This window comes from Maylandia zebra, linkage group LG10 (genome assembly GCF_041146795.1).
Source record: "Maylandia zebra isolate NMK-2024a linkage group LG10, Mzebra_GT3a, whole genome shotgun sequence".
Taxonomy (NCBI): Eukaryota; Metazoa; Chordata; class Actinopteri; order Cichliformes; family Cichlidae; genus Maylandia; species Maylandia zebra.
This window is the reverse complement of record NC_135176.1, coordinates 19,043,702-19,071,427: the sequence shown is the minus strand read 5'-3', so window position 1 is coordinate 19,071,427 and position 27,726 is coordinate 19,043,702. Positions and strand designations below refer to the sequence as shown.

The 27,726-nt window shown below is 39.9% G+C and overlaps 2 protein-coding genes across 6 annotated transcripts; one reads left to right on the top strand and one right to left on the bottom strand.

Annotated features, from left to right (window-relative positions):
• Positions 1–2,315: 2,315 nt before the first annotated feature.
• sdf2 (stromal cell-derived factor 2) lies at positions 2,316–10,781 on the bottom strand. 2 transcript variants are annotated; one of them, XM_004550177.5, is made up of 3 exons: positions 10,658–10,781; positions 6,771–6,967; positions 2,316–3,748 (listed from the first exon to the last, which is right to left on the bottom strand). In XM_004550177.5, the coding sequence occupies exons 1-3, from the start codon at positions 10,674–10,676 to the stop codon at positions 3,449–3,451; spliced, it is 516 nt and encodes a 171-aa protein (XP_004550234.1). In that variant the 5' UTR covers positions 10,677–10,781; the 3' UTR covers positions 2,316–3,448. The 2 variants fall into 2 exon arrangements, with proteins under 2 accessions (XP_004550234.1, XP_004550233.1); XM_004550176.4 differs by lacking the exon at positions 10,658–10,781 and adding an exon at positions 8,596–8,852.
• Positions 10,660–27,720, top strand: supt6h (SPT6 homolog, histone chaperone and transcription elongation factor). Of its 4 annotated transcripts, none has more exons than XM_004550179.6 (37): positions 10,660–10,788; positions 12,135–12,245; positions 12,328–12,498; positions 14,446–14,519; positions 14,631–14,808; positions 14,908–14,989; positions 15,200–15,455; positions 15,546–15,647; positions 16,308–16,421; positions 16,527–16,616; positions 16,755–16,897; positions 17,001–17,146; positions 17,232–17,339; positions 17,426–17,706; positions 17,800–17,954; positions 18,746–18,941; positions 19,136–19,275; positions 19,394–19,511; positions 19,605–19,681; positions 19,790–19,925; positions 20,072–20,209; positions 21,131–21,298; positions 21,386–21,513; positions 21,654–21,861; positions 22,121–22,268; positions 22,436–22,578; positions 22,684–22,824; positions 22,998–23,193; positions 23,322–23,467; positions 23,659–23,751; positions 23,836–23,949; positions 24,073–24,197; positions 24,365–24,477; positions 24,572–24,649; positions 24,749–24,924; positions 25,419–25,678; positions 25,965–27,720. In XM_004550179.6, the coding sequence occupies exons 2-37, from the start codon at positions 12,146–12,148 to the stop codon at positions 26,155–26,157; spliced, it is 5,235 nt and encodes a 1,744-aa protein (XP_004550236.1). In that variant the 5' UTR covers positions 10,660–10,788; positions 12,135–12,145; the 3' UTR covers positions 26,158–27,720. The 4 variants fall into 4 exon arrangements, with proteins under 4 accessions (XP_004550236.1, XP_023008190.1, XP_076745382.1 ...); XM_023152422.3 differs by having other exon boundaries at positions 12,325–12,498; XM_076889267.1 differs by having other exon boundaries at positions 10,686–10,792.
• The last annotated feature ends 6 nt before the right edge of the window (positions 27,721–27,726 follow it).

The following is a 27,726-nucleotide window of genomic DNA, read 5'->3' as shown; positions in this document are numbered from 1 at the left end:
CAGTCAAACTAATGTGCAACCACAAGTCCGGCTTAGACAAAATATAAAGAAGGTAAGAGGGGAGAGGGCTCTCTTTAAAAATAAATAAAAAATTTAAGAAAGCTTTGTAAGATTACAGCAAAAATGTATAATACTGTAAATCAGTATGCATGTTCTTGTTTAGGTTTTCATGTCTTTGAAAGACAGGGAATCCAATAATCTTTCTTTGTGGTGGCACAGCCTTGGTCTAAATGTAGGTATGTATGTACTACTGTCACATACTGTATTTGACTTTCCAATTTATACAGTAATAGCCATTTTTCTAGTTTCTACCAGCTATTAATCAAATCAGAGTGCGGAAGAGGGCATTTTCATAAATATGCAAATACAAGGTCACGTCACCAACATCTCTGTTTCACGTCACCTAGGGTAGAGTCTGTAGGCCTCACTGTGGATGGTTAAACTTTATATTGAATTCAATATATCGTGTGTTTTCTTCACATTAGGTTTTACTGGAATGTTCTCACTGCCTCATTGTCCTTGTATAAACTGCTGTATAATGTATGCTACACTTATTCCTGTAAGTCGGTTCGTCTTTGATATTGACATTTGACCAATGGGCCATCTCTTCGCCTTTGTCGATTAGCATCACAACCCTTTTGAAACCAGCATAGAGCGCTTTATCTTAACAATTCTCCGATAATTGTGCCATTCAGACATCCTTGCATGGCTATGTAAGGGAAACAAGACCTTTTATCGACACTTTTGATGTTTACATTGTTATACTGTACATCTGTATCAGGACAGGATCAATTCATGATTTTCATGTTTTTGAAAGTTGCTTTTAAGATTTGTTTTTACCAAAACATGTTTTTACCAGTTGTAGATTGTGTAAAGACAAATCCTAACACAGATATGTAAAACAACCTTGGCATGCTGCTTAGAAAAGGAGAAAGAAAACAGCAATAGTTACCAACTGAATGGATATTTAAAAATGCAAATAACGAGTTTAATCTGTTTAATCTAAAAAAAAGATTTAAAAAAAAAGTTATATCCATATATGTTTATGCAATAAAATTTTGTTTTGATAGAAAAACTATAGTAACTGTGGTTTATTTTGAAAGATGTGCAAGAGAGTTTGAAACAACTTACAAGAATTAAAGCAGCACAGAACGGTCAAACTTAACATCAGTTCAAGTGTGAGAACTTCTGTAACAGCAGAAGTTTGGGGCCAGTCAGGAAGATTCCTGTGTTTGTGAACACAATGCCAAGAAGGAAAGGTGTTGGCAGTGATCTTGAAGAAGCAATTGTTTCTGCCTGTCAATCTGGGAAGGGTTACCTATAAGGGCAATTCCAAACAATTTGAAGTCCATCATACGACAGTGAGAAAGATTACTGAAGTGGAAAACAATTGGAAAACATTCAAGACAACTGCCAATTTTCCAAGAAGTGGGTGCCCCAGCAAATTCCCTCCAAGGTCACACCGTGCAACACTCAGAGAAATAAAACAGAGGAGCTATATTTCAGCCTTCACAGGCTTCAGCCTGCACGTTAAATGTTCAAGATGTTTGTGTGTATTTTTATTATGTTCAGACACATAAAACCTTAGAACTGAAAGTGAGTGTACTTTTTTTTGTACATATAATTTTTGGCTCAAAGTAAGTTTGTAAGCAGCAGTGCTTTCACTTAGTGTTTATAATTTAAAGCTCAGGTTGTTGCTTTGTCACTTGCTATCATCGTTGCAGTGTCATTTCTAAATATCAGGCTTAAAAATAGAATGACAGCATGGTTGGCTCTGAGCTCCTCTCATTCCCCACATACAGCAACATCCCAGAGTGAAAGCCCAGTATGACATCACCTTCATACAAATGCTCTGAGGCCATTAATCTTAGTGGGTGTTACAGACAAACTGCTTCTTAAAACTCGATTTGGCGTGATGCAGTCTGTAATGTCTAGAGGGGAACTAACACGTTTGTCAGCTTGTGTCAGACGGAGGATTCCAGTGGAGCAATGCTGGCATCAACGCTAACACTAAATCATGATAATTAGGGGGCATAGGTCAAACTCTAGTGAGAACAGCCTCATAGCAGATGCACCTGAACTCCATTAACCGCCAAATAATGAACCAAAGATGCCATTAGGTGGACAAACAAGGCATTATGCTTAGTGTAATGGTCCAGATAGATATTAACAGCCCGGGTTAGCTGCAAATCCTTCACTCTGTTATCATTGTGGGTGAAATTAACGGGTTGGACTTCATAAGTTAATTCCAGTTTGCTTTAAGGTATAATGTAAGAAATGGAACAAAGAAGTCACACTGACAATGATTTGCATTAAAAAAAACTCTTTAATATGAGGTATTCACTGCAGATTCATTTTTCCTTTGAACCTCTGGAGCACATATAAATGCACAGGCAGCATGAATGTCAAACACTACTTTCCCTCTACACTTCTGAGCAAACAAAGATAATAAACAGCATTCAGTGCATTAAAGGGGACCTATTTTCTCCAAACTTTCTGTCATTCACATATGATGGTGGGTTCTGCTCATATTAAATGTGGTCAAAATTACAGTCTATTTAACAGATTTTTTCCTTTACATGTTTATACAGACATTCAGTCCAGACAATAAGCACAGATCCCTGCCCACTTGTTGTGCAGACCTACTGTTTGTAAGAGGTAGCCAATCAGAAGAAAGCTGGCTCGAAGGGAGGGGTAAGGGAGATACTGTCTGAGAAGTGAGGGTCTGCACCAAGGAAGAGGACAGAATAAATAAAGATAAAGATTATATTGGACTTTAAATTCTGAAAAATATGGAGTATAGGTCCCCGTTAACATTAACAAATATCCACAGAAAAAACTGTTTATTTTCTTATGCGTTATCAGTGTGGGGTAAATCATATGCAACACTGACTTAAAGGGGGGGAATCATTTTCTGTATTAATACTGCTTCGCTGTCACTTGTGTAAAACATGGTATAAGATACCATAAAATACAATAAAGACTCCACTATGTAAACAATTACAATGTTTTTAGCATAAAGGCACAACTGTAACAATGTCTTTTTAGATCAACTAAACACAGGACGACTTTTATTTATTTTTTTATGTGGAAAACCTGCAGTGTCTTCTGTGTTATAGTTTAACAATAAATTAAAGCTAACAGGACAACTTCTTGTTTGACATACTTGTTACAAAATGCAAAAGAAAAAAAACATTAGTGTTGGCATACAATAAAACAGTACGTTCAATACTCAATGTCTTCTTGTACCTTTTAAGTCAAATTATAGTGCCATTCACAGATTAAGTCTGAGTGTAGCTGCTTAGCTGCTGGATCTATGAGTTTCTTGCATTGTTTCCAAAGTATGTTCTGGTGAAGGAAAGGGACTGCTGGAACAGATATAATTAGAGACAGAAATAGGTAGAGAGGAAAATAGAAAAAGACAGAAGCAGAGAAAGAAAAGTGAAGTTTAGAACTCTGTGTGTGGGTGACTGTAGTCTCGACTGCCTCCTGGGCTCTCACTGGGCTTCATGAAGATACCCTCCATGGCTTTCCACAGACTGTGCTGGCTGGGGCTTGACATAGCATGAACTTCTGTCTGACCGTGGATCGGTCGTCCATACTGCTCCCCCGTCACAGACAGCAGTGCATCAGTGGCCCTGTGACGGAAGCGGATGGCCTCCTCCCGCTTCCATACGGATCCCCCGCACTGAACCGTCCACTCATCGAGGTGGTCTCCTTCTCCGTTTTCGCCAAATGCGCTCACCTCCTGTGAAAAATGAGAGAGAGATCAGAGGACTAGTGAAAACAGAATAAAGAAGAAGATGAGGTGCTTTCTTTTGTGGAAGCTCTTTGAAACCCTACAATGTTTAGACATTTTTAAACAAAATAACCTCCTGATGTTTTTATGCATGCACGGCAGACTAAACTTTACTAGACATTACTGAGCTGTGTGTGGGAATGAAAATATCTAGATCAGTCAGATTAGACAACAATCTTTTACCTGGCAGCCCCCTAATCTATGTAATATTAGACTGAGCCCATAGAACTGTCTTCAAAATTGACAGCCAGCATTAGATCATTATGCATCCTGTAAACTCTGAAGGTGCCACCTCTCACCTAAACCAAACAAAATTATTAAATCACAATTCTGTAAAATTCCTTAACCTGCAGGATACATCCACCCTATATGACCCCACCCCTTTGACCCAATAGGCTCATTTCCCTCCAAATCCAAATGAAAACAAAGGGGGTTAATCACACGCTGACTCTGATAAATGGTTTAGAAGATACATGCATGGATGCTTGAATGTGCACATCACATCCTATTCAGAAGCTTAACCAGCTTCGGTCTGTTTTTTCAGGGGTATTTACTGGAGTGAGAACAAATCTGTTGTAGATGCAATCGCCTGTCCATATCTGACCAATGTCCTGCTCTTTACTGCATCTAAAGCCTCGGTCACACAGACCTAGAAGTCAGTTGGGGAGTACCCTGGCAAACCAAAATCCTTGCAACCTCCAGAAAACACTAGACCAACTGAAATTAAAAAAAATTATTCGTTTGTGGTTAGCGTCGGGGAATACAGCTTTTTTCCTAGCAACTTGTGGTTGTCAGGGGTTTCCAAGTGGTTTCTAGACCTGTGTGACTGTGGCTGCCCCTGTGTGAATGGGGCTGCCCCTGGGACTTGTGCAGTGTGGGATACTGTCTGAATCTAATTTACATGTTTGGATTTTATATATGAAAAATCCAGATGTGCAAATCACTCATCTTTTGACATGACTGAGGCAAATCTGCCCAGACTTAAACGGGGTACCCTGATGGCACGAGGCATTGCTGGTTGTGGTTGCCAGGGGTCACCAAACAGTTTCTAGGCCTGAGAAAGAAAGTGATGGTTTCCTTTTTTTTATAATTTTTAGATTTTTCAAAAATCCTTATTCTGTCCTTTGCAGTTTCCCAGCTGCGTAAATATAGCTGTTGACTGTGTTAAACAACCTTCACAGATTTTAATATTTATCAGTTAATAGATCACAACGCCATGTATACCATTTTTTTTTTATCTGGTGTCTTATCTCATCACCAAAGGTTCGGTGAAATACATCCCAGTCCACTGAATGGTGTACTAGTACCGCTCATACCAAATTACTGGGCTTCATGAGTGGATGAGAGCTCCTGACAATATAAAGTGTATATTATGCAGTCATAGTTGTCTATGTAAATGAAATTATTTACTATTGTGCTAATTTCACATTGATATACAGTTGTACTAAAAGCTTAAAAATTATTATAGGAATGTTTATTATTGGCTATTGACCGGATAAACTAATCTTTCAATCAGAATCGATCTGGATGAATCAGTCTTGTAACTCACAAAGCAAGCTTTTCCACTAATTTTTCGATCACTCAAAATGATCTAACACACCCAGATATTTATTGGCCAAAAACACGTGATACGATCAGCCATGCCAGATCCTTCTGAGTCCCCATACAAATGGAAATTATAGGTGTGGAAACTGTTCCCAGTGCCATACTAGTAAAACCACATAGTTTTTTTCATCCACCTACCGGTAAATATTGTCAGACTATAAGTGTGATTACAAATTTATGAAAGTGGCAAATGCGATTTGCCACTTTCATAAGTATTATGCGATAGCAGCCCATTTTAATAATATGTAACATGATATAGCATCTTTTGACAATTTTGTGGCATTGAGCATTGCCACCACCCCCTGGGGATTTATTATTGAAGAGAAAAGAATTTGCAGAACTTGTACTCAATGTAGTTTCTTCATAATTTTTTTTAAAATTAGATTTGTTTTGAGATGTGATTTGTTAATATTGGGATGTTGGTATTTTTTTAAAAATATACATCACTGATTTGTCCAAAGTATGAATATTTGTTGTAAACTGGTTTTATAATTGAGGTAATTTATGAATTTAAGTGACAATTTCAGAACAGGAGACATGGATGGTCCAGTTTTCGGATCAGGTGGTGATGTTAAATGTTATTTGGCTTTTTGAAGATTGTGTTGAAGTTTCGAGTGGACTCATTCATTACCTGATTGATAGTATGCAGTGTGAGATGTCTAGCCAGGAAACTGGTTTTTTTTGTACATGACGAAGGTCACACAGACTGAAATGTTGTAAGTCAATAAAAAATGATGATAAGCTGGACAGTGTGTGGAGGTTATATATTGTTACACCCAATTATTACAATTTCAGCATTTCTTTATCATGTAGAAAAAATATGATGTACAGTTGTAATTGCACTTCTTTTTATTATATTTTAATATCTCAGATATTAAATGTAAAGAAATATAAACTAAAATTTCTGTTTTCCTAAGGTACGCGTCTTCCAACCCTCTGACACTTTGGTCAGACAGTGTTCTCACACTTTCTCAGGATTTGGGAGTTTTACGCTGACCCGAGGCTGTTTTCCCAGAGAGTTTGTTAAGTATAAAAGCTGCTGTCAACTCAGGTTCACTGCAAAAATGTTGGTTTAGTTTTGAATAAAAGTGAAAGGCAGGCACCCTGTTTTTGTGTGTCTGTGTGTGTGTGTTTACACAAGACTACACATTAATAAATGTTACAGCTGTTTATCGCTTCAGTGTTTTTCCTAATCTTCCTAATTCCTACATTTATTATCAGCTTTTTTGATTAAGAAGAAAAAAAAATAAAGTCCATCTTCTACACACTGACATCCTTCCCCAATTTTTGCAAAGAGAAACCTGGTAAATCCCACACATAGCCCCAAAGCTCTCAGCTTTTCCCTTGTACTTCTCCCACCACCCACCTGGTTAGATGACAGCGGGGAGGCGAAGTAGTGGCTATGCAGGTTACGTCCTGTGTTGACATGAGTGAGGCGAATCGTCTGCCCACACTTAACTGGGGTACCTCTGTGGCACAAGGCATCACTGGTCCCGCGAACACTCCAATAGCTGTTGCTGTCTTCCACTGCAGAAACCCCTGTTACAGACTGCTGTCCACTACCTGCCTCAGAGACACAGTCAGCAGAGGATTGTTAAAGATATTAGAGACAGTTCAAATAAAAAAATAAAATTTCATCTAGAATAGAAGATTGTTATTTAAAACCAGTCCTCTGCATAACTTATGAACTTTGTGTATGTGATGAAGGTTAGGTTTGCTTTATTGGTCGGTTTTTGGCAAACAACAATTCCATATGCTGGTGTGCAACTACAAGTCAGTGCGGTGAAACAATGTTATACCTAGAGTTTTCTGAGTATACAGTAACATTTCTTGTTATTTCCTTTTGTGACGCATTATTGCATACACCAGTGCCAAATGCTGATATTAGGATTAAAACATGCAGGTACTCTAATAGGAAACAGTAGAGGTGGAGGTATTCACTGGAGACAAAAGGAATGAAACGTCACGAATATCAGGGGTGATTTGTGACAGAAGGTGTGAGAAGGAAAGGTTTACAAGATGGCAGTGAGACCTGGTGTGATGTATGGTTTGAAGACAGTAACACTGACAAAAACACAGGGTGCTGAGCTAGAGGTGGCAGAGTAGAAGATGCTTTGATTTTTGTTGGGAGTGACCAGAATGGACAGGATTAGAAATTTATATATTAGAGGGAGACGTGAGGTCATGCAGTTTAGAGACAAAGTTAGAGAGACAAGGCTGAGGACATGCAGAGTTTCTTACAGAGGAAAAAAGAGTGACATGGTGGCAGATGATCTGCTGTGACGACCCCTACCCAGAGCTCATGGCTGCTGGTGAGGGTAGGGGTGAAGATTCACTGGTAAATCAACAGGTTCGCTTTTACACTCAGCTCTCACTTCATTACAATGGACTGGTACCATGGGCGCCAATCTCCAGCAATCTCCCCCCATCACTCATAAACAAGACCCCAAGATACTTGAACATCTCCACTTCCTGACCAGGAGTGTGCCTTCCAACCTTTACCAGCTGAGGATCAAGGCCTCAGACTCAGAGGCGCTGATTCTCATTGCAAGGGCACCAGCTTATTGATTATTGTTGTATCATGATACCATCCATCTTCTTGGAAACATATCATGATAGTATTTTACTGTGTACAGGTGTCATTTGCATCTGTACTCAGAGTTTATGGGGTTGTTATAACTGATACCTCTAAACCTCTATCGCTGACTAGTACTTGCACATATTTAACACCACCCTGGGTTCTTGCTCTGTCAGCTAGTACAGATGGAAAGAACCAGTGTAAACACAGTTTATGCTGCTGACTTAGAGGGGCTGCATTTTGTGTTGGAGATGTGATTTCACCTTCGCTTCTTCTGTCTGTCAATAAAAGACCACAAAGAAACAGAAACAGTCGTAACTGTGTTCTAACTGTGGTTGTGCACATAAACGTTTTTATTTGTCTCACCAGCAAACCTTAGAAACTGAGCTGACCTCCTAAAACGTGTCACATTTAACTGCAAACATGATGGAGTTAAGTTGAACATTATGACAAACTCACACTGACACAGTTAATGGATGAAAATTAAAAAGTCAGAATTGTATTTTTATCCAACAATGCAAACTTAGTTACGAAGGAAAATAACTGTAGTTATTGTTAGCTGAAAAACACGAGTGTTTATGAATGAAAAGATTAGTTTTGACAGCAAACTTACCGGACCCGTAGCGTACGTCGTGCGAGTGTAGTCTCACGTTGTGCTTTAAATTCAACAGTTTAATGACTGATCCGCAGGTCACAAAGCTCAGTTCCGTGCCAAGGGAGAGTCCAAACACACAGGAAAACAACAACAAAATGGCCTGTACAAAGCGTGGCATACTTTCACAGTTTAATTTACCCATTCCTTCTTTGTTTAAAAGCCAAGCACATCCAGCCGCTGATCCTTCTCAGAGATTTGCCTTATTTTTCGCTACGTCATTAAAAACGTACAGTAAGCCAGTGTTGAGCTCAGGAGACAGCGCCTCTAGCGGCTCGGAACGGCATCTGCGCGGTCTTATTTGGTTTTGGGGTTATTTAAGCGTACTGTTTGGCATCTTAAATGATATTTATACTAGAAAAAATACCTTAACGATAGTAAAGGTTGTCATATGGCATGGTGTTATTTTAGTTGTTTATGTGTGTATAGAATCGAGGTAAACCGCAGGGTAGTGATGGGCAGATGAAGCTTCATGAGCGCAAAGCTTCTTGAAGCTTCATTTGCTCTAGTAGGACATCTACTGGACGTAAAAATATTAGAAGAGTGTGGCCTTTTGCACACAGCCTGTAAATGTCAACAACAAAAGGAGTGTGTAAAACATGTATATTGTAGTGATGGCAGTATACTGTGTATATTTATACTGGCAGTATGGAAAATGATTATTTGGAAATGCTTAAAATGGAAATGATCATTTACTGTGAGGTGAGGTGTGGTTGGGGGTGTGGACAGTAGTTGTGCTTTTGTAACGTTGAGGTATGGACAGCTACACACTGAGGCTTTGAGCCTCAGTCCTGCCTGTTCACATTTTATTCTGTAAAAACAACATTTTCACTGCTTTTATGACCTTTTTACTGGGGAGAACATAGCTAGGATTTAATGATTTAACAAGTCTTTTAAATCCTTTGTCCTCCACAATGCTAAATGGCTGTGAGTCCTCAATCACCATGCTAACCAGGTCTTCATCTATTTGAGATTGTTCTCCTGAGGAAAGACAATAAAGACAAAGCACAAATATAAATATCACACACGTAACTTATAACAGCTGTATAATATTGTTATATTATTTAGTAACATTACTGCATGCTATATTATCATGGCATTTGATGGCTCACCTGGTCTTGCTCCACAATCGGTGTTCCCCTTATTCTCATGCAAAGCTCTGTAGTGCCTAAGCATGGATGAGGTGTTGTTGTTATATCCCAGCTCCCTGGCACATAGCAAACACTTCACCTTGTACAAAAGTAAAGCCGCTTAACATAAATTGTATTGCACCATCAGTATTATGAAAATACATCTTATGTAGAAATTTACATACCTTGTTGGGAGAAATAAAATCAAAATGTTCCCACACAAGGGAGGACATCCTCCTCTTCTTAGCTGGCTCCATTCTCTCCTGACTTTCTCTCCTCACTCTCATAAACCTCCAAACTGTCTCCAAACTCTCACTAACCGCAACTCTCCATCAAACACCCACATTTTTGAATGAAGTCTGAGGGGTTTATATCTGTCATAGCTCGCGGCAAAGTTCGAACCACTTCATGAACCAGTCACGTGGTACAGCCGGGCAGCGAGGCTTCGGACGTCATCATTTTCAGCTCCTCCCATAAATGAAGCCCCAGCCAAAATCCTTTCCACGCCCACCCCCGTGACATCACGCTTCGAAGCCTCGAAGAACGTCACATCACTACCTTGCAACGGAATTTAAGACTAAACCAACACTAGCTTACTGGAAAAATGACTTAAACCTGTTGGTTAAATCTTTGACTTTAGTTAAAAAGAAAAAGGCTGCTTTTTTTGTTTCCTTTATGGAAGATTTTGATTTAGTGAGTTAATAATTTGTTAAATTATGTGACCCCATCTTTATATTTTATTTTCACTATGTATGAAAGTTGCTAATATGTAAGAAATGTCTATTCTCTGAATCTGTAATATATGGTGCATTTTGTTTGTATGTTTATATTACTAATAAAAAAAAATAAAAAAATAAAAACCTTGCAACGGAAGAGGTTGGAAGTTCACTTACCGCATCCCGGAATTGTCATCACGCCGCTCGTTCTCGGCCATTTTTACAAGTGCAAGCTTCGAAATATAACATACAATACAAGTCAGTTGTTACCGTTAATATATTCGGAGTACGCTACCCCACTGATACGTGTAAGTAAGTTTCTTTTAGCGTGATTATATGCTATGTCTTCACTGCGATGTCTTCTTTTTCAAGTAGTTAGTACTAATGCTGATGGCTGTTGTTGTCTTCCCAGCTAATGCCAGGCTAACATATCGACATGCTAAAGCGTTAACTAGCCAACGTTAAACTGCGAAGTTGGTTTGGAGGCCTTGGTTAATTTATGTAATGGTGAATTTACTTTAGGTACAGGAGCCTTTTATTGCCAACACGTTTCAAAGCAACAACGTGCCACCGTTGTACTAGCAGCAACGTTCCTTTCTAGTTTATTAGCATTGCTAATTGTCGTTTAGCCTCGTTCGTTGCTAGCGAAGACGTTAGCTTTAGCTACCTTTATTAACAAAAAATGTTTATACAACAACCTTTTACTCCTTTAACTTGAAGATTTCACCCGGATAACTCACTCTACCGTTATATTTAAAGCAAGTATGCTGTTTGTACGGTAATCACGGCCAGTGTTTTGTATGTGTGTGTGTACGCATTGCGACATGACTAGGTGAAGTCATTGTTAAAGCCCGCTTGTTAAGTCTTTCTGGCATTATAACAGTGCTAGAGAATAAAATCATTCAAAGGGCTGACTAAAATATACCCTTTTGTTGCTGTTAACGTTAGGCGTTGTTTCTCAACATTACACACATATGTTTTATGAAGCTCTCAAAAGGCATCGTTTTCAGATGTAATCTTTCGCTTTATTGTGAAAGTCTGAAGCTAAACCCTCATTTCTTTATACTTTACATAGCTCAGCATGGTGTGTAGTATATTCATAAATAGTTGAGGGAAACTATCTACAGCAGATAAACAATATCTGGAAGACATGTCCTCAAGAAATAAGAAGAAAAATCATCAAACACCTGACACAGGATATGAGAAATGCATCAGGATGGATCAGGATGCCAAAGCATCATCAAAAATTGTCTCAGTAGAATGCAACACTTTTTTAGCAGAATACGAAGAAATGAGAAGGAAAGTAAAGAATCAAAATTCCTGCACAGCACTATTATACATTACTATCAAATTGTTATCATATTAATCACAAAGTCATTAATAATCAGTAATAACCTGATAAATAATCTATATGTAATACAGGAGACATTATAACATCTTTGGTAATACATTGAGATATGTAAAAAAAAGTAATAGTTTAAAGGGACATTAAGCAATCTTTATATTAAGGATTACATTTCTTATTCTAGCACAATGTTATCCAGTATAGTGTAAGATTTGTGTGTATTTGGCTTTTGTCAGGAGAATTTTGGGAGAACCCAATATTGCCTGATTGATGACATTTTTATTAATAGCATTTTAACCCCTTTCTCAGGAATAGCAGTCATGTCGGACTTTATTGAAAGTGAGGCAGAAGAGTCAGAGGAGGAGTTTGAGGAGAAGGACTTAAAACCTAAGAAGAACCAGAGATTTTTGGAAGAAGATGGTAAGATCTGATTTCTTTAAATTTGGGAATGTGTGTTGAAGTTGTATGGCATGTGGACCCCTCATCTGTCATTTCTCAGCAGATGAAGAGGAAGAAGACGATAACCCAGAAGACCAGGATGAGAAAGGGAATTTACGTGGCTTCATTGATGATGGAGACGAGGTAGAAGAGGAGGAAGAAGCAGAAAAAAGTGGAAGTGGCGGAGGGAGTGATTCAGAGGAGGAAGTGAGGCGTCGACATAAAAAAAAGCGCAGTAAGTTCACCTGGTGTTTTTAAAAAATTGTTAAACCTGTGTGATTAATTACATATATCTATTTAACCTGTCCAGTCAATAGAGTGAAAACACTCATGCCCCATTATTATGCCATATCACACCATATTAGTGAGTGGAAGATGATCTTGGTTACTTCAGTCTTGCAGCCATGTTGGTACCCTACTAAGCAGCAATTTTGAATCCTATAAGTAATGCATTGAAGGAGAACCATAAGGCCACAGTATACCCACCGCTTTGGTCACTCTGCACTCTGCTGAGAAGGTCATGACACAATCAAATCCATTTATCCATCTATGTTCGCCATTATAGCGCTGGTAGCAGCTGCAGTATTCTCCTGAATAATAGGTGGTGCCACTCAGGCAACACCTATTATTCAGGAGACCATGTAAAGGAGAATTAAAGGCAGTGCCTGTTTTTCCAGAAAATCTGTCTTTTTAAGCAGTTGCAACAACTCTCAGCTTCTGTACTGATACATCATTAAAAAATTGCAAACCTGACACGATCGGGTGTGACAATGTGTCCCCAACCCAGCAGCGGCAGCACTATGCATCAGGTTACAAAAATCGAGGGGTGCATGACCATTAGAAATGGTTACTTGCAACAGCAGGTGTGATGTCGTTTTTATCCTATGGTGTTGTTTGCCAGCCACCACATGGTATGTTTAGTGGAGTCTTAACGTTCAGGCCAGTGGTTTTTTAGCAGAATACGAAGAAATGAGAAGGAAAGTAAAGAATCAAAGGTTTAGTGACTTTGCCCACAACAGAGTTTTAAAGTTTGTTTTTCTTACCACAAATACACAAATTTACCCAATATTATGGCTTCATTAGCAGGTTAATCTAGAGTACCAACATCAGAACAAATGATATGCTGATTTGAGTTATAGGTGCAGTAAGGCCTCAAAAGTGAAAACATTTGACTATATCTTTTCTACGGTAATGAGTTGACACTCCTGCCCTATTATAAATGCTTTTTTGTATTTCTTTCTTTCTTTCTGAGACCAAATGTAGTCTGTATAAACACATTGCTTGATTAATTGTGATCATTTGGCTCGGTTCCTTGAGAAGTTGACATTAAATATGCCAATATATTAAAGGTTACTGCAAAAATTAAGTAGTAGAAAAATGTTAAATGAGGTTAGTAATTTTGGAAAAGCGGTACCTTTTACTTAGGTGGTTGAGCAAGGAGCACTGATAGATTTTAAGATATAACATTTTCAATTATGTTCTTAGCATAATATTAAATCTCTGAAATTCTGATGCCTGCTCTGGCAGAAAAGTACATTTTATTTACAAATATAGGATAAACAAAGTATATTCTGTCACATCTTAACTGAAAAATAGCCTCATATTGTCATTTTTACAGGTACCTCAGCCAGTAGTGTATTTCTAATATAATACAGATATAGTTAATGAGGCAATAGATTGAAATTTATGACTGTTTTCTTATACTGTAGTTGCAGTTTTCAGTGTTATGGCCTTTCTTTTTGCACAGTAGAATTTAAAGTCGGGGGAAAATATGTTTCTAAATAATGAGAGCTGACCTTAAACAGATTCCAGGCATCTGTTGGCCACATGTTGCATCTTTCACATTTAGCTCCATATGTTGTGGATCCAGATGCATCCCAGTGTTTACCCAGGCGGGTGATGTTTGATGCAATGCTAGTTCTCTGCTGGTGTGCTTTACAGTTAACATTCATGTTGTCCATTTTTAAAGAAAGTAAAGGTCTAACACAGATGAGTTATTTGCCGTTCTTATAGGAAGTGACAAAATGGGATTTTCAGTGACTCTGGTGTTAATGTGTCAAGTAAATCTTTATATCTACATTAAAAAATATTTCCAGTCTTGTATTTAAACACTGGAATAGACATGCTTTGGCAGTGGTAGCTTGAAGTTGTTTCCTCTGTTTAAGACTTTTCACCTTTGCAGGCTACGATGACTACCTGGATGATGACGACCTTGACCTAATTGAGGAAAACTTGGGTGTCAAAGTAAAAAGGAGGGTAAGTTCCTGTCTACATTTTTATTTTTACCCTTACATCTAACAATTTCAAGTCACTTTTGTACACTTGAAAGAGTTGAATCCACCTGAACTGACTTGTCTTGAATCACAGAAGAAGAAATATGACCGTGTAAAAACACTGGATGATGATGAAGATGATGACGAGAAGGACTTGATCGCAGATGAGATATTTTATCCGGATGGTGAAGGGGAGCTGGAGGAAGGCGAGGCTGTTGATGAACCTATGCAACAGCCTGATGATGATGAAGAAGGAGAGGATGAAGAATCAGGTTGGAGTCTTAAAAAATAATGAGAAAGTAACACATTTTATTTGAGATGTTCTATTGGATTGGGCTGTGGGGTTGTAAGTTTGTGTTATACTTCCACAGATATCGATGACTTCATTGTGGATGATGATGGCCAGCCCATCACCAAAAAGAGGGGCAAGAAGTTCTCAGGATACACTGATGCGTGAGTGTTGGAGTTTATGCTGAAGATCTTTGGGTGATTTATTCCTTAATAAAAATATATATATATATATAATTCAGTGCAGGGTAATGCACTTTTCTATTATTTCCTCTGCATTCAGTTATTTTGTCTCAAGTGTCAATTAGTGTGAAATATTTAATCAAACTAAACACAAAATAAAAAGTCACAAGCTCTCTCTCTGTGTCTCCACAGTGCGCTCCAGGAAGCTCAGGAGATTTTCGGTGGCGACTTTGACTTTGCTGACTTTGATGCTGATGCATATGACCAGGGTGAGGAGGAGGAAGAGGATCAAGATGAAGAGGGCTGGGACCGACCCAAGAAGCAAACTAAGAGGAGGCTGGGGAGGAAAAGCATTTTTGAGATCTACGAGCCAAGTGAGCTCGAAAGTAGTCACATGACTGACCAGGACAATGAGATCCGCTCCACAGACATGCCTGAGCGGTTCCAGGTGTGTGTTTTGGGGTTAATTTATTGTAAACGTACTTATTCTCTGCGAACCTGAGGCTGCTTTCATGACTGTTCGTTTTTTGGCTTGTAGCTGCGAGCTATTCCTGTCAAACCTGCTGAGGATGATGAGCTGGAAGAGGAAGCAGAATGGATCTTCAGACATGGGTTTTCCACTCTTACAATCTCCATGCAGGTAGAGGCTTCATGCCCCATGGCATACATACAGTACTGTGCAAAAGTCTTGAGCCACTCCTCATTTCTTTAGATTTGTCTTGTGCAATAGTTCTCCAGGTTTCCTGAAGATCTTTCAAAGCCTTTCTTTGGGCATTGACTACTTTTTCACTCATTTTCAGTCCAGCCCTTGTACCTTAGCAGTTTCAGGAATGTTTTTTTTGTTTAAGCTAATTAACACTGAACTATGAATCATTCAAGCATAAAAAGGCTCGTAACTCAAGGAGTGAACCGGTATTCTACACACAATAGACAACTTGGCAAAGAGCCAATTTTAAATAGTATTTTCTAGCATTTTGTTACTAGAAGACTGTTGCACACACATAATATTTTCTCATTTCTCTTGCTGAATCTCACAATGTAACAGCCATAAAATAGTATCTTTGCACCAAGGTGATTTCCAAAGAGTTTATTGCTGAAAATCTGGCAAATTTTAGCATGCTGTGGCATTTGTTCCTTTTGTTCTGAAGGACAGAAGAACTGTCTATAGCAGATTAACAATGTTTGAAAGTCATGTCCTTAAGAGACGAGGAAAAAACAGCAGATATTTTATACAGGAACTCAGATGAGAGATGCATAATTTCCTGAAGCCTCACTGAAATATTTTTTATGCCTTTAACAGGAGAGCACAGATTACCTAGACAGGGGCACAACCACAAACTTCAGCAGAAAAGGTCCCAGCACAATTGCCAAGATCAAAGAGGCCCTTAACTTCATGAGGAATCAACAATTTGAGGTAGAGTGAGCTGCATATTCCTTTCAAGATACGAGCTTGTCAGTGTTATTTTAATATGAGTAAAATATGGGACACTGTAAAGAGTTCTTGTATCTTTTTCCCCAGGTTCCTTTTATAGCTTTCTACAGAAAAGAATATGTTGAACCAGAGCTCAACATCAATGACCTGTGGAAAGTGTGGCAGTGGGATGAGAAGGTATAATTGCGTTGTCAAATAAGAAATGGATACAGACTAATCCATCAGTAATCGTTTACATTGCTTCCAGTAGCTGCATTAAAAAAACAGCAAAGTTTTCTGGTTTCTATTTTAATATTTTCCTCTTCCACTCACCAGTGGACTCAGCTAAAGACCCGGAAGCAGAACCTGACCCGTCTGTTTCAGAAGATGCAATCTTATCAGTTTGAGCAGATCTCTGCTGACCCTGACAAACCTTTGGCCGATGGTATTCGTCCTCTGGACACTACTGACATGGAGAGGTATGACTTTATAGCACTACTGAGCCTACTGGTGAAACGTAGGCTAGAAAAGTAATCGTTTATTTAATTTCTCCTCTGAAATTCTGCTTTGTCCTTATTCAAGGCTGAAGGATGTACAGACTCTTGAAGAGCTGGGTGATGTCTACAATCACTTTTTGCTCTACTACGGACGAGACATCCCCAAGATGCAGAACGCTGCCAAAGCCAACAAGAAGAGGCTCAAGAAGATCAAAGAAGTGTCAGAGGATGGTAAGAAAAACATGGTTCACTAAATAATGGATAGCTATATATTTAAAATAAATAAATAAATAAATCACCATGGCTCTTTCTTTAGGAGATGAGGAGGAATTAGAGGTAGAAGAAGAAGAAGAGCAGAAAGGACCTGATCTCAAGTTGGCATCCCGTAGGGATATGTACAGCATCTGCCAGAGCGTGGGACTTGGTTAGTCTCCCTTTCTGCTTTGGAAAATGTAATCTCAGTGGTTAAGGAGGATTACTAACTCTTTTCTGCTTTCTTTCTCTCTGCAGATGGCTTGGCTAAAAAGTTTGGTTTAACTCCAGAGCAATTTGGAGAAAATCTGAGGGACAGTTACCAACGTCACGAGACAGAGCAGTTCCCTGCTGAGCCCGTAGAGCTGGCCAAAGATTACGTTTGCAGTCAGTTCTCTACTCCAGAGGCAGTGCTGGAGGGAACTAGGTATATGGTAGCCATGCAGATTGCTCGGGAACCTCTGGTCAGACATGTTCTCCGACAGACGTTTCAGGAGAGAGCCAAGGTTAACATCAAACCTACAAAAAAGGGCAAAAAGGTACACAGCTATTCATAAGAATTGGGTTTAAAAAAAAAAAAAAAGACATATAAACCATGCTCTTTCTAACCCTGCCTTTCTTTCTCCCTGTAGGAGGTAGACGAAGCTCACTTTGCCTACTCTTTCAAGTATCTTAAGAACAAGCCTGTAAAAGAACTGAATGGGGATCAGTTCTTGAAGATGTGCCTTGCAGAGGATGAGGGGCTACTTACCATTGATATCTGCATAGACCTTATAGGAGTTAAAGGGTAAATAGAGTGACATTTTTAGTGCATATTAATCAAAATCTTTAGAGTATTCTGGTGTGCTTAGCTGCAGAAGCTGAAACACATAGGAATGTGCTTTAAACGCAAATTTTTTTGAAATATTTGTAGTTTAATGACAACTGTTTGGTGTAAAGTTCAACCACTAAGCACAAGGCAGAACCCCTATTAACATTAATCCCACTGGGAAAATTAAACATGTGTGCAGTATAGCGTGGTCAAAAGTCTCTGGCACCTTTGCATTTAAAATACTGTTTGTTTCTTAACTAATTTTATCAATGGTGTCAAATAGTTCTTTAAGAAAGAGTAACTGTATATGTGTTTTTTGTTTTAGACTTGATGATTAAGCTAATCTTTTAAGCTAATCTTTTAAGCTCATTAATGTTTAGATTTATTTCACCATTTGAGGAGAATCATAAAAAAGCATCATCATAAAACATCCTGAGTTCTTATGAATCCTATCAGTTTTGTAATTAATGAACATTCCTTGGCCTTTGGACACCAAACACAGGCTCTGATGTGACTAACGGTTGTCCCATTTTTAGCGCCTGCATAGAAACCTTGCTTGGATGTCGCAATAAAAGAGTAGTAAAGTAGGATAAACCCGTTGAGTCTAATTTCTTGAGTTTCTGGCTTTAGCGTGTTCTTTTTTTTTTTCTTTTTTTTTTCTCTCATCCTTGTCAGGAAAAAATTAGGCTTTTGAATTATTAATGGAAATATTAAGACACTCTGCCCTTTGTCCACGTTTTTTACATTTTTTCTGTGCTTCTCCACAGGTATGCAGGGGACCAGACGTACTTTGACGAGATCAAACAGTTCTACTACAGGGACGAGTTCAGTCACCAGGTGCAGGAGTGGAACAGGCAGCGAACTTTAGCCATAGAAAGAGCTCTCAATCAGTTCCTCTACCCTCAGATGGCCAAGGAGCTTAAGAGCAAACTGATTGCTGAGGCCAAAGAGAGCATTATCAGGGTAATTTTCTATCACATTGATGTGATCTGTTCTTCCATTTGTGCTATTATTCCCTATCAGTCTTGCACAGACAATCAAAAGCGCACAGTCTGAGAAGCTGGACTACGTTTGTGATGTCGTAGATATAAAATCTATTTGTGTTTTTAATCTGAAAACTAATTATGATTTATCCCCCCCCCCATTTATCATTGAAGTCCTGCTGTCGCCGACTGTATAACTGGCTGAAAGTGGCTCCGTACAGGCCAGATCAGCAGGTTGAGGAAGATGATGATCTGATGGATGAGAATCAGGGAAAAGGCATCAGAGTGCTTGGTGTAGCCTATGCGCCCAGCAGGTGTGTATATATCAGTAGCTTGAGCTGTTGGTGCGTTCAGCAAAGCACAGACATTTAAGTATAGCATATACGAAAAAAAGTAGTAAGATTTTCGTGTATATAAACTTTACTCTGGCAGAGATACTCCAGTATTCTGTGCTCTGATCAACGGGGAAGGAGAGGTGATGGATTTTCTTCGTCTACCCTACTTCATGAAGAGAAGGAACGCCTTCAGGGAGGATGAGAGAGAGAAGAAGGTAGAAGCAGAAAACACAGCTGTAGCACCTCTGTAATGGTTTTTGTTGAAAACAAGTCACTTAAAAGTCTTTGTTTAAATTGTGTCTAATCAGGCCAGTGACATTGAAAATCTCAAGAGGTTTCTGTCAGGCAAGAAACCTCATGTAGTAGCTGTTGCTGGAGAAAACCGGTAAATCACCAGATTACCTCCTGTTTTTTCTAAATGTATGCTTGTACACATTTTTAACAGCATTCACAATGTAGAGCAGAAATGTTAAAAACATGAACGTGTTTACAGAGATGCCCAAATGATAATGGAGGACATCAAGAGAACTATCGGCGAGCTTGAGCAGGAGTCCTCTCTGCCTGCTGTAGGAGTGGAACTTGTTGACAATGAACTGGCCACGCTGTACATGAACAGCAAGAAGTCTGAGGTACATATTTGTTATGTCACCTACAATAGAATTACACAAAGATGTCTGTGGTTTAATTGTTTGTTAGTCAACCGGCAAGCGTGTTCAATTTCAACCCTGTGTTAGCTCTCATTATTTCTTGTGATCCTGTTGCTTTCTGTCTGCAGGCTGATTTTAGGGATTATCCTCCGTTGCTGCGACAGGCTGTTTCAATAGCCAGGAAGATCCAGGATCCGCTGGTGGAGTATGCTCAGGTCTGCAGCACTGATGAGGATATTCTCTGCCTCAAACTACACCCACTGCAGGTGAGTGAATGAAGACATTGATTTTTGATTGGCTAGTATATACAGGGTAAATCAAAAAGAATCATCCAAATTCAAAATGCTTTTACTGTAATGTTAGAAAGAGGGGATTTTTGAGTTTCACAGGGTTGCTGGTGAAATGCATAACAACAGCAGTTGCTGCTTTGACTCCAGACATGCTCGTAAAAGTCTGGGACTTTGAGTATTGCATGGATGTGTGTCTGGAGAGGGGCAGATTAACCTTGTGAACGTTGTCATTTTTGGATGCAAAACTTAAGCCATTTATTTTAATATGTACTTTCAAAGAGAGCTTTTTGAAATCAATTTTTTTTATATTCCCTGTATTTTTTGCTCAGTATTGTCTTAGCATTTTTAGGTATCACAAGGTGTTTTATACCAGCTGCTGCTTCACTACAAAGATACCATTACTCATTTTCTCTTGTGGGTAACATGAGATTTTTACTGCTATGTTTGTCTACTTTGTTTTCTTCTGTAGCATCATATACACCTGTTACTGCAATCAAAGCTTGTCCTGCAAAGTTAAACTGTAGAAACCTCTCAGTCAAGTTTTCAGCCTAGTCAAACGCATCATTTGTAGGAACAAATTATAATAAATTAGATTTATGTCAGTTTCATTATCAACTCTACACTCAACTCATATGCAAGCCTTTTCCATTGTAGTGAAATTGTTTTTACAGTGTCCCACTGTAATGTCAGTATTAGTAAAAAGAATTTTTAAACTTAGAAATGTACAGGGTAAGCAGGACAGACACTTCTCGATCTCTGTCTTGTAATCGTGTATTAGTCAATGTGAATTCATCAATCGTAGGCCAGCTTCAATCATAGCATGACTTGCTGTTTTTTTTCAGCAGCTACATACAGTGCATATGTAAAAAGTAGTTTGTCCTCTCTTGTCCGTCTTAGGAACATGTGGTGAAGGAGGATTTGCTCGATGCTCTTTACTGTGAGTTCATCAACCGTGTTAATGAGGTTGGAGTAGATGTGAACAGAGCCATCGCACACCCTCATACTCAGAGCCTTGTTCAGTATGTGTGTGGTTTGGGACCAAGGAAGGGTTCACATCTTCTCAAGGTATACATTTCTGCTGCTGATATGTAAAGCGTATGTGCAAGATATCATTGATAACATTATTAACCACTGTGATTTTATTTTGTGTAGATTCTGAAGCAGAACAATACTCGTTTGGAAAACAGAACACAGCTCGTCACAATGTGTCACATGGGACCCAAGGTTTTTATCAACTGTGCTGGTTTCATCAAAATTGACACGGCTTCGCTTGGGGACAGGTTGGAACTTCGTCTTGAAATTTTCAGACCATTTCGATATTTCTCAAAGGGCTGGATGTGCACATGTTTGAGTCTATTATGCTTCTGTGAATTATTTTAAATCAGCCTCGGTTTTTCATTCTCTCAAACTCTCCTGGCAGTACGGACTCCTACATTGAGGTCCTGGATGGCTCTCGTGTCCACCCTGAGACATACGAGTGGGCTCGCAAGATGGCTGTAGACGCGCTCGAGTATGATGAGTCGGCAGAAGATGCCAATCCAGCCGGAGCTCTGGAGGAGATCTTGGAAAATCCCGAACGTCTCAAAGACCTGGACTTGGATGCATTTGCTGAAGAGCTTGAGAGACAGGTCAGTGTCTGTGTGTTGTACCTTTGACTAATTTAGTATCATACTTTATCCTGCCAAAGAAAAATACGCCTAAGAGGAACCAACACTCCAAAAAAAGAAAAAACAAGAAAAACAAGCATTTCTTTTTATTTGTCTTTCATGTGTCCATTTTACCTTTTTATTCAGAAAAGGGAGAGTTCTATCTTCTACCACCATTGGATTCAGGAGTCTGGTCACAATATTTTTAAACCTGTCATCCTACTGTGTTATGTGCCTGCAGGGTTACGGAAACAAAGGAATTACTCTGTATGACATCCGTGCCGAGCTGAGCTGTAGGTATAAAGACTTACGAGTTGCGTACAGAGTCCCTAACACTGAGGAGGTTTTCAACATGCTCACCAAGGAGACTCCAGAGACCTTTTATATCGGTAATATACACTACATTAAGATATGATGCCTCGAATTAAGCTCAGTTCATCAATAAGAATCTCATTCACTTGTTCAATGGAGTGATGCTGGTCAATTGTCTGCCATGGTAGAAATGTGTAATTCATAATTTAGCCTATGATTAAGGTTTTTCATATCTTTCTTTCAGGTAAGCTGATCACTAGTGTAGTAACTGGCATCGCTCACCGGCGCCCTCAGGGAGAGAGCTATGACCAGGCCATCCGTAATGATGCTACAGGCCTTTGGCAGTGCCCCTTCTGCCAGCAGGACAATTTCCCTGAACTGAGCGAGGTACCACACATCGAGTTTTCTTTATTTCTTTTTATGAGTGAACTTTGTGTTACAGATATGCCATGACGATCATGTTTATAATTTTGATTGTGTGTGGTGCTTCAGGTGTGGAACCACTTTGACAGTGGGTCATGTCCAGGTCAGGCCATTGGAGTACGGTCCAGATTAGATAATGGTGTTCAGGGTTTCATTCCCACCAAGTTTCTCAGTGACAAAGTGGTCAAACACCCTGAGGAGAGGGTCAAGGTGAGGCATTTTTTGTTGTGCCCCCTTTATTTGGTTGATCTCACCTGCAATTGTTTTCCTGTTTGTCCACTTACACTGCCCAGTCCTGATAGAGCTGTATTATTACTACTTTCTATTTTTCATCCTTCAGCCTTGGTTGGTGTGTTAACAGATTTTCCCTCCTCCTACTTTAGGTGGGCATGACAGTTCACTGTCGAATCATGAAAATCGACATTGAGAAATTCAGCGTTGACCTCACGTGTCGCACCTCTGATCTAATGGACAAGGCCAACGAATGGAAGCTCCCTAAGGACAGCTACTATGACTTTGACACAGAGTCTGAAGACCAAAAGCTGGAGGAGGAGTTCAAAAAGAAACAACAGCGAACACGTGAGTATATGAAGTAAACAAAACATATTTGGTTGTTGAAGTTGCAGACAGCACTGCATTTTTTAAAATCTTAGTAGTGTGGACTTTAACATAATTAATTCTTATACCATTTGTCTTTGGCTTTTTAGCATATATAAAGCGTGTGATTGCCCACCCCAACTTCCACAACATCAGTTTCAACCAGGCAGAGAAGATGATGGAGACCCTGGATCAGGGTGACTTAATTATTAGGCCCAGTAGCAAGGGAGAAAACCACCTCACAGTCACCTGGAAGGTAAGAAAACGAGCACTGCAGAAGGGTTAAAACTTTGGTTGATTGAAAATAACAAATGTAATAAAATGCTTCTTGCTTAAAATGCTGTGTCCAAGCATTTTAAGCAAGACCTGGCAGTAAGATGCGACAAAGACTTAAATGATTTCTTTGGTACCAAATGCTCCACTCTGACTAAATATAATGTTTTATAGGTGGCTGATGGCATCTACCAGCATGTTGATGTGAGAGAAGAAGGCAAAGAGAATGCTTTCAGCTTAGGGCACACTCTGTGGATCAACAATGAGGTAAGCTGGTTTTGTTGTTGGGGGGGGGGGGGGGGGGGGGGGTTGTTGAAGTGTTGCTTACAGAGTTTTTTTGATTCACTGCAGGAGTTTGAAGATCTGGATGAAATTACTGCTCGGTACATTCAGCCAATGGCGTCATTTGCCCGGGATATGCTGGGGCATAAGTACTTCCAGGAGTGCAACAGGGGAAGCAGGGAGGTATGTATATTGAGTTGTTTTTTTTTTTTGTGACATTGTTCTTATAATTGAGTTGTGAGCTGTTTGTTTGTTTTGTCTTGGCTTGCACATCTTATCTTGCTCATCTTGTTCTTTATCTGTCAGAAAATGGAAGAGTTGCTGATGCGGACAAAGAGGGAGAAGCCCACCTTCATCCCTTACTTTATTTCAGCATGCAAAGATCTACCAGGAAAATTCATCCTGGGCTACCAACCACGTGCAAAACCACGGTATGTGGAAATGTTTGTTTCCTACTTTCATGAAAGAAAATGTGAAGTCGGATGTATAAATGTGGTACAAATATACATTTCTTTATTTATTTGTTGAAAGGTTTCTGGTTGATTAACAGGAAGGTTGTCCTTCATGTGAAATGCTTTATTTTTTATCCTCTCCATAGGATTGAGTATGTGACTATTACCCCAGATGGATTCCGCTACCGTTCACAGATTTTTCCTACGGTGAATGGGCTTTTCCGGTGGTTTAAGGACCATTTTCAGGACCCTGTGCCAGGTATGAAAGTGCTATAACTATACATTATAAAATGTATCACAGCTCCTAAAATACATTATAGGTGATTGTTTAAACATTTTCTCCTTCATTCAAGGCATCACTCCCAGTAACAGCAGCCGAACAAGGACGCCTGCCTCCCTGAACGCTACCCCAGCCAATATTAACATTGCAGGTGAGCCCCGCAGTCTTCCCCCAATTTATTAATCTAGATTTTCAATTTAGGCTCTATTAATTTTACAGTTTTCTGCTGTATTCCCTCCTTTCTCACTAGACTTGACACGAGCTGTCAACGCCCTCCCACGCAACATGACATCTCAGATGTTCAATGCCATCGCCGCAGTCACGGGCCAGGGTCAGAACCCCAACACCACACCTGCACAGTGGGGCTCCAGCCAGTACGGCTACGGTGGCAGCACAGGAGGTGGAGGGAGTTCGTCTGCCTATCATGTGAGGACAGCTTTCTTGTTTTTAAAAGAGAAGAGGATGTTTTGGGGATTGTGATTACTCCCAACAGACTGTTGGGAGTTGTGCACGGTGTCCACTAGAGATAAATTGGGTTCTGTGGAAATGGTAAATACCAGCTTGCAATGGTGCAGTTTGGAAAACGGATCATTAGCTGATATGGTGACCTGTCCCGGACACTATTGGAAACCTGAATTACAAGATAAGATTGACCCTTTGTCTAATTATTAATAATTGAGTTCCTAAGGTTTTTGCCACATTAAATATTATCTATCAGACTATTTCTGATGATGGCCACAAGACCAAAACATTAGCATGTTTGTTGACATGATCAGAATGAATTGGTGACATTGTCTACCTTTGGGTCCCCATCACTGAAGGAAATTGGAACCCAAAAGTTTTTTGGCAGCATTAAAGCCGACTGAATGTGGTTTTACCTCGACTCATTTCACAATCGATGTGTACTTCATTTCCTGCAGGTGTTTGCCACACCTCAGCAACCTATGGCGACACCCATGATGACGCCCAGCTACTCGTATACCACACCGAGCCAGCAAGCTTTGGGCACACCGCAATACCCAGGCTCCACCCCTCAGTCTTCACATTCTCATGCCCACGCCCACCCACATGGAAGCCACATGTCACATCACGGCCATCACAGCAGTCACCACGGCCACTCATCGGGCACACCGTCATCTTCCACCTCATCCCGAGGACGGACGCCACAACAGCAGCCAAAGTAAGTACAAAATGGCAGTCCTTCAGTCTTAGTTATTTGTGCTAAGACTTCATCTGCAGTTCAGATTTTTCCCTCACCTCCAACTCTTAAAAGTGAAATGTCTGTTTTGAAGTTTGTCACTCTGCCAGGCAACAATTTATGTTCATGTTGCAGTTTTCTGCCACAAGGCGGTGCTAAACCTGTAGTAAGAATTATATTAAATCTAAACAGCCTCCCAATGTTCGGTTGGGTTTCCTTTCATATGCTGTCCAATAAAGCCATCTCCCTCTGTCCTCTGTTACTGCAGGCCAAGCAGCAGCAGCTCCACCGCAGTAGACTGGGGCAAGATGGCCGAGCAGTGGCTGAAGGAAAAGGAAGCAGAGGGCAGAAAGAAATCTCAGAGGATGACGCCACGACCGTCACCCAGCCCTATGATCGAGAGCACACCCATGTCAATCACTGGAGACGCCACACCCCTGCTGGATGAAATGGACCGATAGGGGACAAAGGGGGGCGTTGCTGTACCCCCCCACACACCCAACTTTGTCCCTTTGTACTGCTTCTTCATCCAGATAACCCATTACCCTTTCTCTCCCCAACATCCCATCAGCCCCATCTTCACCTTGACTCTTCATGTTTTCCCCTTCACCTCATGATATTGTAGCAGCAGTTTTCACTCTGGTGTCACCCAGCCCATATCTCGTCTTCCCGTCGACCCATCAAATGTTTCATAACCTCACCTCCAGCCACCTCATGCTATGGCTGCATAGTATTTTGTACAGTCAGAATAACACTGTATACATCATTCAAAATGTCAGTAGAATGACATAAATAAAGGAGAAAAAAAACACTTGAAGTATGTGGAAGCAGTTACGTATAGGATATGGACCTACACTGACATTGCCATTGGTTTTAGTTTGATCGAGGAAATAGGTCTGACAGATGGGGAACAACAACCCGGTCATGTTTGGCGGAGTTTTATGAGCAGTTGCCAAAAGAGCTCTTTGCCAAGCCAATGAGGAAATTGAATATTTGTATGAATGCGTCAGAACGAATAAAGACTTTTTTTTTTCTTGTTTGAATCTTAAGACTTCAATCTTCACATCTGTCAAAGCAAACACACATGTTACTGAGCAGACACACCCGGTGACAGGATTTATAACGCCAGCCTCTGTCAGGCATGAGTTACAGATTATTGTCTCCACCACACGCTGTGATATGATCAGCTGACACCGTGTGATTGGCTCCTGTAGATAGCCTCTAATGTATTGCTGAAATTTAAGTGGCCTGTTCTGTGTGGTCATTAATGAAGTGCCACACTGAAACAGGGTGTTTTTGATGACTTCTTGTGTTTCAATATGCAGAAGTTGTCTTCAGTTTAAAACTGTTGTTTTTAGTACCTGCTCTCTGACTGGCAGATTGTTGACGAAACTTTCATTAGTCTGTCAGATGTTGATTTTAAAGTTTACCCAGATCTGAATTTCGTGTATGTTAAATGTGTGCAGTTCAGTGAATACTGGTTTATGATGTTTGCCATCTTAAAAGATGTGATCGCCACGTGCTGCTGCTGTAATTCTGTCTGAGTCAGTATCTCTTTTCTCACTGATATCACAGCCTTCAAAATTTCCAATATTCCAGTGGATGAGCTAAAGTTTTTCTAACACTATCAACCGAATATACTATCAGACTGACTTCCCACTGCTTATATTCCTGAACTCTGTGTAATGTTCTGAACTGCATGACAGTTTATGGCCACCCTGGTTCTCTCCTGATTCATGGATTCAGTTTTACTCTTGCTGTTTGTGCCAGAGTACAAACAGGCAGCACTGGTATTCAGAGGTGTGTTTAATTTTGCTGTGTGCGAAGCAACATGGTCCCATAATATGCATAATCTTTTTAATTATGGTTTTGGAGTAAATGCTCTGGGTTTTACATTTCTTGCCAGGTGGAGATCTCACATGTGTCTCAGCGAGGCTGTGATTGGTTGTCGGCAGTAGCTGGTCTCCAGCACTGCTGATGGCTTTTTCTACCTGTGATCCCTTTAATAAAAGTGTTCATATGAAGCTTCG

What these genes read in the sequence shown, in the direction of transcription:
- supt6h (XM_023152422.3), top strand. Translation starts at nt 12,146, where the DNA reads ATGTCGGACTTTATTGAAAGTGAGGCAGAAGAGTCAGAGGAGGAGTTT. An exon ending in ACATGCCTGAGCGGTTCCAG is followed by an intron (nt 15,456 to 15,545) that starts GTGTGTGTTTTG and finishes TTTGGCTTGTAG; the next exon opens with CTGCGAGCTATTCCTGTCAA. An exon ending in CAAAGAAGTGTCAGAGGATG is followed by an intron (nt 17,147 to 17,231) that starts GTAAGAAAAACA and finishes CTCTTTCTTTAG; the next exon opens with GAGATGAGGAGGAATTAGAG.
- sdf2 (XM_004550176.4), bottom strand. Translation starts at nt 8,779, where the DNA reads ATGGGTAAATTAAACTGTGAAAGTATGCCACGCTTTGTACAGGCCATT. An exon ending in CGACGTACGCTACGGGTCCG is followed by an intron (nt 6,968 to 8,595) that starts GTAAGTTTGCTG and finishes TCTCTGAGGCAG; the next exon opens with GTAGTGGACAGCAGTCTGTA. An exon ending in CCCCGCTGTCATCTAACCAG is followed by an intron (nt 3,749 to 6,770) that starts GTGGGTGGTGGG and finishes CATTTTTCACAG; the next exon opens with GAGGTGAGCGCATTTGGCGA.